The sequence below is a fragment of the Pristis pectinata genome, chromosome 3 (genome assembly GCF_009764475.1).
Source record: "Pristis pectinata isolate sPriPec2 chromosome 3, sPriPec2.1.pri, whole genome shotgun sequence".
Taxonomy (NCBI): domain Eukaryota; kingdom Metazoa; phylum Chordata; class Chondrichthyes; order Rhinopristiformes; family Pristidae; genus Pristis; species Pristis pectinata.
The window spans coordinates 69,469,003-69,481,020 of NC_067407.1; the positions used below are offsets into that span (position 1 = coordinate 69,469,003).

The 12,018-nt window shown below is 48.6% G+C and overlaps 1 protein-coding gene across 1 annotated transcript in view; it reads right to left on the reverse strand.

Moving 5' to 3' along the window:
* Positions 1–12,018, reverse strand: part of LOC127568159 (ezrin-like) — an 80,570-nt gene that overhangs the window by 17,787 nt on the left and 50,765 nt on the right. Inside the window, exons 4-6 of the mRNA XM_052011583.1 lie at positions 8,642–8,916; positions 6,004–6,087; positions 5,378–5,524 (exon numbers count right to left, since the gene is read on the reverse strand). Coding sequence (XP_051867543.1) covers positions 5,378–5,524; positions 6,004–6,087; positions 8,642–8,916 — 506 coding nt within the window. The remainder of the gene's footprint in view (positions 1–5,377; positions 5,525–6,003; positions 6,088–8,641; positions 8,917–12,018) is intronic.

The window sequence follows — 12,018 nt, forward strand, 5'->3', positions numbered from 1 at the left end:
CTTCAACTTTTTACCTAATTCTCTAAACTCTCTTTGCAGGACCTCCTCCTCTTTCCTATCCACATCATTGGTCCCTACGTGGACCACAACATCTGGCTGCTCACCCTCCCTCCTGAGAATATCGAGAACTTGATCCGAGATATTGTGGACCCTGGCACCAGGGAGGCAACAGACCATCCAGGATTCTCGATCTCTCCCACAAAACCTCCCATCTGTCCCCCTAACTATCGAATCCTCTATCACTACTGCTCTCTTCTTTTCCCTCCTTCCTTTCTGAGCCGAGGGTCCCGTCTCAGTGCCAGAGATGTGACCACTGCAACTTGTCCCTGGTAGGTTGTCCCCACCAGCAATATCCAAAATGGTATATTTATTGTTGATGTGAACAGCCACAGGGGTGCTCTGCTCTTTCGGTCTATACCCCTTCCCTTTCTTGACAGTCACCCAGCTACCTGCCTCCTGACTTTTAGGTGTAACTATCTCCCTGAAACTCCTGTCTATTTCTGCCTCTGCCTAACGAATGATCCGGAGTTCATCCAGCTCCAGCTCCCTATCTCGGCTATTAGGATAGTTAAGTCATTGGGGCCAGATGGGATATATCCAAGGTCATACGGGAAGCAAGGGAAGAGATTGCTGCGCCTTTAGCGATGATCTTTGCACCCTCACTGGCCACAGCAGTAGTGCCAGTTGATTGGAAGGTGGCAAATTTTATTCCTTTGTTCAAGAATGGGAGAAGGGACAACCCTGGGAATTACAGGCCATTGAGTCTTACTTCAGTGGTGGGCAAATTACTGGAGAAGATTCTTAGAGACAGGATTCATGGGCATTTGGAGAAGCAGAGGCTAATTAGGGACAGTCAGTATGGCTTTGTGAGGGGTAGGTCATGCCTCACAAGCCTGATTGAATTCTTTGAGGATGTGACAAAGCACATTGATGAAGGCAGAGCAGTGGATGTGGTGTACATGGACTTTAGTAAGGCATTTGATAAGGTTCCTCATGGAAGGCTCATTCAGAAAGTCAGGAGGCAACGGATCCAGGGAAACTTAGCTGTGTGGATCCAGATTTGCTCGCCCATAGAAGACAGAGGGTGATTGTAGATGGAGCGTATTCTTCCTGGAGGTCGGTGACCAGTGGTGTTCTGCAGGGATCTGTTCTGGGACCCCTGCTCTTTGTGATTTTTATAAATGACTTGGAGGAGGATATGGAAGGGTGGGTTAGTAAGTTTGCAGATGACATGAAGGTTGGTGGTATGGATAGTATAGAAGCTTGCTGTACGTTACAACAGGACATTGATAGGATGCGGAGCTGGGCTGAGAAGTGGCAGATGGAGTTCAACCCAGAAATGTGTGAAGTGACACACTTTGGAAGATCGAATTTGAAGGCAGAATACAAGGTTAATGGCAGGACCTTTAGCAGTGAGGAGGAACAGAGGAATCTTGGGATTCATGTCCGTAGATCCCTCAACATTGCTGCACAGACTGATAGGGTTGTTAAGAAGGCATATAGTGCATTGACCTTCATTAATTGGGGTATTGAGTTCATGAGCCATGAGGTAATGTTGCAGGTCTATAAAGCTCGTTAGACCACACTTGCAGTATTGTGTTCATTTCTGGTTGCCTCATTATAGGAAGGATGTGGAAGCTTTAGAGAGGGTGCAGAGGAGATTTATCAGGGTGCTGCCTGGATTGGAGAACATGTCTTATGAGGACAGGTTAAGCGAGCCAGGGTTTTTCTCTTTGGAGAGAAGGAGGATGAGAGGTGACTTGATAGAGGTGCACAAGATGATAAGAGCCATAGATCGAGTGGACAGTCAGAGACTTATTCCCAGGGCAAAAATGGCTAACATAAGGGAGCATAATTCTAAGGTGATTGGAGGAAGATATACAGGGGATGTCAGAGGTAAGTAGTTTTTTTTGTTTACACAGAGAGAGGTGTGTGCGTGGAACGCACTGCCAGCAGAGGTGATGAGGCAGATACATTAGGAACATTTAAGAGACTCTTAGAAAGACACATGAATGATAGAAAAATGGAGGCCTACGTGGGAGGGAAGGGTTAAATACATCTTAGAGCACAACAAAATGACGGCACAACATCGTGGGCTGAAGGGCCTGTACTGTGCTGCAATGTTCTATACAGGGCCCAAAACTGCTCACAATACTCCAAACGTGGTCTGGCCAATGCCTTATAAACCCTCAGCATTACATCCTTGCTTTTATATTCTAGTCCTCTCGAAATGAATTGCATTTGCCTTCCTTACTACCAATTCAGCCTGCAAGTTAACCTTCAGGGAATCCTGCACCAGGACTCCCAAGTCCCTTTGCACCTCTGATTTCTGAATTCACTCCCTGTTTAGAATAGTCTATGCCTTTATTCCTTCTACCAAAGTGCATGACTGTACACTTCCCTACGCTGTATTCCATCTGCCACTTCTTTGCCCATTCTCCCACCTGTCCAAGTCCTTCTGCGACTCCCTGCTTCCTCAACACTACCTGCCCCTCCACCTATCTTTGTACCATCCGCAAACTTGGCCACAAAGCCATCAATTCCGTCATCCAGATCATTAACATATAATCCGAAAAGTAGCAGATCCAACACCAACCCCTGTGGAACACCACTAGTCACCAGTGACAACCAGAAAAGGCCCCCTTTATTCCCACTCATTGCCTTCTGCCAGCCAATCCTCTATCCATGCTAGTACCTTCCTGTAATACCATGGGCTCCTAACTTGTTTAGCAGCCTCATGTGCGGCACCTTGTCAAGGGCCTTCTGAAAATCCAAGAAAACAACATCCACTGACTCTCCTTTGTCTATTCTGCCTGTTATTTCCTCAAAGAATTCCTACAGATTTGTCAGGCAAGATCTCCCCTTAAGGAAACCATAAACCACGTAAGGAAACCATACATAAATGACTTGGATGAAAATGTGGATGGGTGGGTTAGTAAGTTTGCAGATCACACAAAAATTGTTGGTGTTGTGGATAGGGTAGCAGGTTGCCAAAGGATACAGCGGGACATAGATCAGTTGCAGATATGAGCGGAGAAGTGGCAGATAGAGTTTAATCCAGGCAAGTGTGAGGTTGGAAGATCAAATGTAAAGGGAAAGTACACAGTTAATGGCAGGACCTTTAACAGCACTGATGTACAGAGGGATCTTGTGGTCCAAGTCCATAGCTCCCAGAAAGTGGCTGCACAGGTTGAGAGGGTGGTAAAGAAGACACACGACATGCTTGCCTTTATTAGCCGAGGTATTGAGTTCAACAGCTGGGAAGTTATGTTGCAGCTTTATAAAACTCTGGTTAGACCACATCTGGAATATTGCATTCAATTCTGGTCACCCCATTATAGGAAGGATGTGGTGGCTATGGAGAGGGTGCAGAAGAAGAGGTTTACCAGGATGCTGCCTGGATTAGAGGGTATGTGCTATAAGGAAAAGTTGGACAAACTTGGGTTGTTTTCTCTGCAGTGGCAGAGGCTGAGGGGAGACCTGATAGATGTTTATAAAATTATGAGTCATAGAGTAGACAGCCGGTGTCTTTTATTCCCCCGGGTTGCAATATCTAATACTAGAGGACATACATTTAAGGTGAGAGGGGGTAAGTTCAAAGGAGATATGCACGGCAAGTTGTTGTGTTTTTATTACACACAGAGTTGTGAGTGCCTGGAATAAGTTGCCAGGTTTGGTGGTGGAGACAGATATGATAGAGGCACTTAAGAGGCTCTTCGATAGGCACATGAATGTGCAGAGAATGGAGGGATGTGGACATCATGTAGGCAGAAGGGATTAGGTGTCATTAGCTTAATTAGTTCAGCACAACACCATGGGCTAAAGGGCCTGTTCCTCTGCTGTACTGTTCTATAACACTCCCCTGTTTTGTGTCATAAACAGTGAGACTGCAAATGAACATCCTGGCTGGGTTGACGACTAGTCAATGCAAAAATGGTTCCAGATAATACAAGATTTCATAGTGCAATTTTACAGAAAGTGCCAGAAACCCTCAACAGGTCAGGCAGCGTCTACAAAGAGAGAAACAGTTAACAGTTCTCAGGTCAGAAATCCTTTGTCAGATGAAATATCAAATTTCTCTCTCCACAGTCACAGCCCGACTTGCTGTGTGTTTCTGTCATTGTGCGTTTTTATTTCAGATTTCCAGCATCTGCAGTTTTTTTTGGGTATTGGGTCAAATTTGGGATTAGTTGGCCCTTTCATTGAAATGACCAGGACAAATTTCATGGGGACACAAGAGATTCTGCAGATGCTGGAAATCTGGAGCAGTGCACACAAAATGCTGGAGGAACTCAGCAGGTCAGGCAGTATCTGTGGAGGGAAATGAACAGTCGATGTTTCGGGCCGAGACCATTCATCAGGACTGGACAGATTTCATGGGAGTGGATTATTACACAATCAAAAGGTTACAAACCACAAGATGAGATGGATTAAGATGTATATCGAGCAGGACCAGAGGGGAAGGTGGGGTCCCCTTGGGAGGGGTGGGGGGGGAAGGGGCCACACTTGGTCGAATGACTGAACTCTGATTGTGAAAACATCACACAACATCATCTCCCTCTGCCCAACCTGGACAGAGTTGGTTAACAGGAGACCAGGGTATTATATGGGGTGGGTTGGAAGAGCAATAAACAACCTGCTGGAGGGTCGAGCAGCACCTGTGGGAAGAAAGCAGTCGTCAACATTTCGGGTTGAAACCCTGCATCAGGACTGACTGGACGAGCAGTTATTTGCTCCTGGTGGTCTGCCTGTGCAGAGTCAAAGAAACAAGGGCTTCCCTAGTTCCCAACTGAACACACTTCAGGCTGAGTCAGGAAGCATCAGAGTTCACAGCACTGCAAATAAAGTCCCACCCTGTGCAGAACAAGACAAAGGCAGCGAGTGCAACCCTCATCTGGTGCAGGCTTGTGGTTAGAAACACTCTTAGCTCCAGGCCCCAGTCACAGGCTGCAAGCTTAGACATTAATCATTTTACTTCTACTCGCCCACAAGTTGGAAAACAAGACTAGGCAAGTCCCGTCTGAAAACATTGCTGGGGAACATTCGACGAGGGGAGAGGACTTGTCAAAAGCTCTCTACCAAGTCTCAATGCAGCAGTTGCAGCAACACTAACGCAGTTAAACCACTCGGTGCAGCTTGAAAAACCAGTCCACGTAGCTATGGTTACGTTGTAAGATAGTGATTCAGTGAGAACAGTTTCTGTATTCACCCACAGCTGCCACACCCTTCAGCAGAAGACCAAAATATTATGAAAACCAGTTGTTACTCTAGATGGTGTATGTTAAGGGCCACTCTTTTGAAACTGGATGTTATCTAGTCAATAACGTTTACTCACTCCAAACGGACATGGTAATGCACTGGAAATAAGATCACTTACTTGTCATTTTGTTCGTAGATATTGAGACCCAAGGCGTCAACTCCCAGCCAAAGGTCTGTGCCCTTCTTATTTTTAATTTCAAAGTAGTTGATGCCATACATCTCTAGATCCTGGGCAATCTTCAGATACTCCACCATGGCATCCTCTCTGTTAAAGAGACATCTAGTTTAAATGCAAACTTGTACACAAACGTCAAGGGAGCAGAGCCCAAGGAGTCAGATACATGAGAGGTTACAGGGATTGGGATTGGTGGGAATTCTCAGAGAGCTAGCACAGACTCAATGGGCCAAATGGTCTCCTCTGTTGTAAAGAAATATGAAAATGAGAAAATATGAAGTGGGTTTGATCCTGACCTCCCACAGCCCAAAGACGGTAGGTTGGTAGGTTAACTGGCCGCTGTAACTTGTCCCCAGTGTGGGTGAGTGGTGAAATCTGGGGGAAGTTCATGAGAATATGGGACAATGGGATTGTTCTGAGAGCCGTCATAAACTTGAAAGGCTGAATGGCCTCCTTAAAGGTCACAGGAGAACAAGTAGTAAGGATGTTCATATTCCACAGAGGACCAGGTTACACACACTCCACCTCTGGGATAGAAGGCTGTTGATTACTGGTTTGTGTGAACTTACTTCAACATCCCGCGGTGCTCCTCGTGCCAGATCTGGATCCTCTCCTCCCACTGCTCTCTGCTCAGCTTGTGCTGCTCCACCACACTGCAGGGAACACAGCACAAGTCTCAGTTCCAGCAGGCAGCTCCACCCATCCAACAGCGCAAGCAAATTGGGAAAAAGCTGAGCATTTAGATCCCACGCCCAGATTTCACCGCGCCCGACCATTAACGAGAGCCACAAGGTCCTCCTTGATGGATCAAGAATTGGTCAAATTCAACCCCCAGATCTCAAAGCCCGATTATTATATCCAGACCACTTCCCCAGACCCAATAACCCTGATCCTCAAGGCTGCTCTTAGCCAGAGCGGAGCCTGCCTCTGGCCAAGCTCCCCTCACCCAGAGACAGAAGGCTCATCCATAATCAGAGGGAGTTGGGGATAGGTGAAGGACAACCTAGGACAGATGTCCAGCGGCTCCCTGACTTTACCCATCTAATGTGCTGTGTGTTTCTGCTGAGGATTTATTCACATTAAGGCAGCATTGAGGACAGACACACACTGCCCTCTAAACAGTGTCCTAACAGGAAAAAACCAACAGGCAGATCGTGCCTCCTGCCATTGCTGGAGGGATTCTGGAGGCGGGTGGGGGTGAGTCAGGGTCAATGTGGAGGGTGGGATCGGGGGTGTCACGATTGATGTGGGGGGAGTGGGGGGTGTCAGGGTCGGTGCAGAGGGTGGGAGCGGGGGGGGGGTGGGGCCGTCAGGGTCAGTGTGGAGGTTGGGAGCATGGGTTTGTCAGGGTCGGTGGAGAGGGTGGGAGGGAGACGTCAGGGTCAGTGTGCAGTGTGGGTGGGGGGGGGGGCAGAGTCAGGGTCAGTGCGGAGGGTGGGAGCAGTCCTGTGGAGCACTGACACCCACTAAAGTCAGTTGATCCAGACAGCCTGTGTTTGTGCTGCACAGGGTTTATACAAAATACTGCACGTTCACACCAGGTCTTAGAAAAACTAAACCGTTAAAAAAACACGAAAGCGACTGGTACATTCAGAATTCTGCTGAAATACGAGTTTTGCCAAAACATGACAGGAACAGTGAGGCCTGGAGCTGAATTGCACAGGGCGAAGGTGTGGAGTGTTCCTCTAATGTTATTCTTTCATTCCATAATTGACCGCTGGAACAATGCACAGCTCTGTCCTGAAGGACCGCACCTTGCCTGCAAATGCCTGGCACCAATCCTTCCCTGCTTTCCACAACGGCAGGAGGTTCAGCAAGTGGGAGAGGGGAGGCAGAGGTAACAGCAGGGGCCCAGCCCACTGCACCGAGCACTCCCCCCCACCCTGCTCAGGCTTAACATGGAAAATTCAACGTGGTGACACTTATAGACCATGTCACTGGCTAACTGCAGGAGATCTCCCCACCAACCTCTTCCCCACCCCACCACCCCCACCCGATCGCCAGTGGTTCAGTTTTAACCCCTGACATGATCGAAGCCAATGGTCCCCCCAGCTAGAGGGCGATCCAGGACCACAGAGTTTGGAAGGATGTACAGACAGCCGTGCTGGAACAACGACCAGGAGCAGCCATCGAAGGAGTGCTTTTGCCTCACCTCACCAAAGGTCACTAGAACTCTCCCTCTTGAGCAGCCTCCACCAGCCACTCTGGGGGATGCACACAAGGCAGAGGAAATGGAGCAAGCTGCTCCATCCTTTCAGCCTGTTCCACTATTGTACAAGCACCATTTCCCACATAATCCCCATGTCCCTCCACTCCCCAATGCCCAGAATTCCATCGAACTCTGTCCTGAATGCACGTGATGACCGAGCTTCTGGGGTAGAGAATTCCACAGGTTCACCACCCTGATAGTCCTACAGCACGGAGAAACAGGCCCTTTGGCCCAACTGGTCCATGCCAAGCAAGATGCCCATCTAAGCTAGTCCTATTTGCCAGCATTTCGCCATATCCCTCTAAACCTTAATGTACCTGCCTCAACCACTTACTCTGGCAGCTCATTCCACATACCACCACCCTTTTAAATCTCTCCCCTCTCACCCTAAACCAATACCCTCTAGTTTTTGATTATCTTTCTCCGGGAAAAAGACAATGCATTCACCCTATGTCCCTCGTGATTTTATACACCTCTGTAAGGTCACCTCTCAGGCTCGTACATTCCAAGGAATAAAGTCATAGCCTGCCCAACCTCTCCCTATAACTCAGGCCCTCTAATCCCAGGAACATCCTCGGAAATCTTCTCTGCACTGTTTCCATCTTAATGACATCTTTCCTTTAGCAGGGTGACCAAAACTCAACACAGTACTCCAAGTGCAGCCCTCACCATCTGCTTGTACAACTGTAGCATAACATCCCAACTCCTATACTCAATGCCCTGACTGAAGGCCAGCATGCCAAACACCTTCTTCACCACCCTGTCTACCTGTGACGCCACTTGAGTGAAGACATTTCTCCATATTGTCAAACCGTGTTCCCTGGTCCAAGATTCAGTGGAACATCCTGCCTGTGTCTAGCCAATCAGGCCCTGTCCCTGGTTACCCCTGGGGCGTTCTTTATTAAGAGGCGGCGTTGCTAGGGTGGGAGAAGCTGTCCTTCCCTTAGCATACCAAAGTCCTAAGCCCAAGCTCCATGGTGCTTCCACATTTCACCTACCGCTGTGGGAGCAGGCGATCGGATGTCAGGTAGCCAGCCTTGTGTGATTCCAAGTTGAAGTCTCCGAACTTTGCCTGCACAGCGTAAGAGGCCAGGAGCACAGCTGTCTCAGGGGGACAGTACACCTCATCGGAAAGAATGCTTTCCTTGACCTGAAGGAAGAAGAGCTTCTGGGTGATCTCCTGGATCAGCTCCTCAGACACGTCCTCAGGGAAGAACTTGCAACGGAACTTGAACTGAACTGGAGTTTCCTTCTTTAAGTCCTGCTGGGATACCTGGCAGGGAAACACCTTCCGTCATTCCACGATTACAATAGCTCTAAAGCATTCCTTTAACCAGGAGTTAAACCATTCCACAGGAGGGTCAACTCCCCACGGAATAACCTACTGGCTTAATTAATCCATTGTTAAATGTGACAATTGCAAGAGTAAAATGTACCAGCACAATGGTCCAACCTTTGTCACCAGTTAATCATTAGTTCCTGTCTTAATTATTGTGGTTTTCTGGAAGTCCACCAACTCCCACCCATGAAATCCCACCTCTAATACCAAGCCCCATGGGACAGAGTCTGGACTGACCAGAAGTCAGTGGAGTGCGGGGGCGGTCGAGTGTGGGCCTGCACTTAAACCAACATGGTCTCACGGCAGCCAGTACATGGACCAGGATGGGGGATGAGACCAAACACTGGAGTCTGTGCCATACCACCGGGACCAGCTGTGTGAACGTCGGGAACTGCACCTTCACATGGAGTCCAGCCTTTCCTCATGGGGGCTTCTGCAGGTAGTGTGGGTTTGAGAGTGAGGATCAGGCCACAGGGAACCTGCCAACACTTCCAATAGAGAGATAAGGCACATAAACAGGCCCTTTGGCCCATAAAGTCCATGCTGACCATCAACATTTACAGTAACCCTACATTCTCCCTACATTCCTGCCTCCCCTCAGATTCTACCACTCACCTACACACCAGGGACAATTTACAGCGGCCAATTAACCCACTGACCAGCATGTCTTTGGAATGTGGTAGGAAACCAGAGCACCTGGTTACAGGGAGAACGTGCAAACTCCACACAGACAGCACCAGAGGTCAGGATAGAACCTGGGTCTCTGGAGCTGTGAGACAGCTTGCACCACTGTGCGGCCTTGGGAGAACAGTAACTGTCACAGGCTGACAGACCACTGGAAGGGAGACTGCGCAGGTGGCTCTGAGCACATGCTTGCAGCAGATCCCAGCTCTGCCGAACCAGTCCCACCATTCCCCAACAACATGATATCAGGCACTCTGGAAACTCTACTTGGCATCTCCTCCTCTCCAGGACATCATCACTCAGTATTCCATTCTACCGGCAGGCTCCTGGGACACAGTCCCACCCTCACAGAGGAAGGAGCTCCTGCACCAATCCAGCCGATATTTGTTCATGCAAAAAATGAAATCCATCATAAACTTTTTCCTTGGCCGTTGTGTGTTCTGGTACACCTTATGCAGATTCATTGTTACTTTTGCTTATACGACAGTGACAACATTTATGTCTGTGTCTGTGAATTGAAAGTATGCTTCCACAACATGAGCATGTTAGCCACAAACATTAACATAGTATGTGAATCAACACTGGACCAAACACCAACTGATGTGGCCAAAGTGGAGGATTTGCTTCAGTAAATTTGACAAATGCCATGAAATTGTTCATTAAATAACTTGGTTTAGGATTAAGAGCTGATTAACACAACCACTTGACGTCAGCTGCATTCCAGTGCCATATGAAAACATCAGAACCGGGAGCAGGAGGACGTCCCTCAGTCTCTCCAAAGGAGACACAGGAGACTGCAGATGCTGGAACCTGGACCAACAATCAACCTGCTGGAGAACTCAGTGGGTCGAGCAGCATCTGTGGGAGGAAAGGAATTGTCGACGTTTCGGGTCAAAACCCTGCATCAGGGCTGAGAGTGGAGGGGGGGATAGAAGGGGAATGATGAGAAAGGTTTCCACCCCCGCTCACCTCCCCTACCTGGCACTACCCACTTGTCATCTTACACCCCTCCTCAGTCCACTAATAGTCTCAGAACCCTTTCCTTCCCCCCCCCACAGATGTTGTTTGACCCACTGAGTTCCTCTAGCAGATTGTTTATTGCCTCAGTCTCTCTGCCATTAAAGTAACCTCGGCTCCGAATTCCAGCCCACACGTTCATACAGCATGGGAACAGGCCCTTCAGCCCTACAGTCTGTGTCAACCATCACGTACCCTGCACCTGATAACCTCCCTCTGAATATATCCATACTCAAAGACTGGGCTTCACCACCCTTTGAGGGTTCAAAGACTCATGGCCATCTCAGAGAAAAAAAACTGATTCCTCTGTCACAAATGGGTGGTCACCATTTTAAACAAAATGGATCAATCAGGTCACTCCTCACTCACATCAACTTTAACAGTTACAACCCCAGCCTGTCCAACCTTTCATCACAAGACAACCCACCCATTCCAGTGTCGGACTAGTAAACCTCTGAACTGCTTCCACTGTATTAACATCCTTCCTTAAATAAGGAAACTGATACCGTGCACAGTGTTCCAGACATGGTCTCACATGCTCTACATAACTGAAGGTTGACATCCCTGCTTTTGGATTCAGTTTCACAGAGGGATGAACAATAACATTCTACTTTCCGAATTACTTGCTGTACCTGCACTCACACACTAGGGCCCCAGTTCCCTCAGCATCTCAGAACTCTTCAGCCTCTTACCACTCAGATTATCCGCTTCATGTGCCTGCCAAACCACACAATTTTACATTCACCCACATTAAACTCCATGGCACCAGGGTACAGCTGCTGCCTAACAGCTCCAGTGACCCAGGTTCACTCCTGACCCCTGGTGCCATCTGTATAGAGTTTGCACGTTCTCCCTGTGACTGCATGGGATTTCCCCACGTATTCTGGTTTCCTGCCACATCTCAAAGATGGTTGGCAGGCCAATTGCACCACTGTGACTTATCCCTTCGTGTAGGTGAGGAGCAGAAGCAGCAGAGGAGCTGATGTGCACGTGAGAGGGGGGAATATTGTTACAGGGCTACAGGGAAATAAGGAGGAGGGAATGGGACTGATGAGAATGCTTGCTGGATGCTGGTGTGGCCCCAGTGTGGCAGTACAGCGGCCAGCTGGTAGAGCAGCTACCTTAGCACCAGTTCAATCCTGATCTCCGGTGCTGTCTGAGTTTGCACACACTCCCTGTGACTGCGTGGATTTCTTCCAGGTGCTCTGGTCTCCTCCCACATCCCAAAGATGTGCAGGTCAGTAGGTTAATTGGCCACTGTAGATTGTCCCTAGTGTGTGGGTGAGTGGTGGAATCTGAGGGGAGCTGATGAGAATATGGGAGAAAACAGAACAG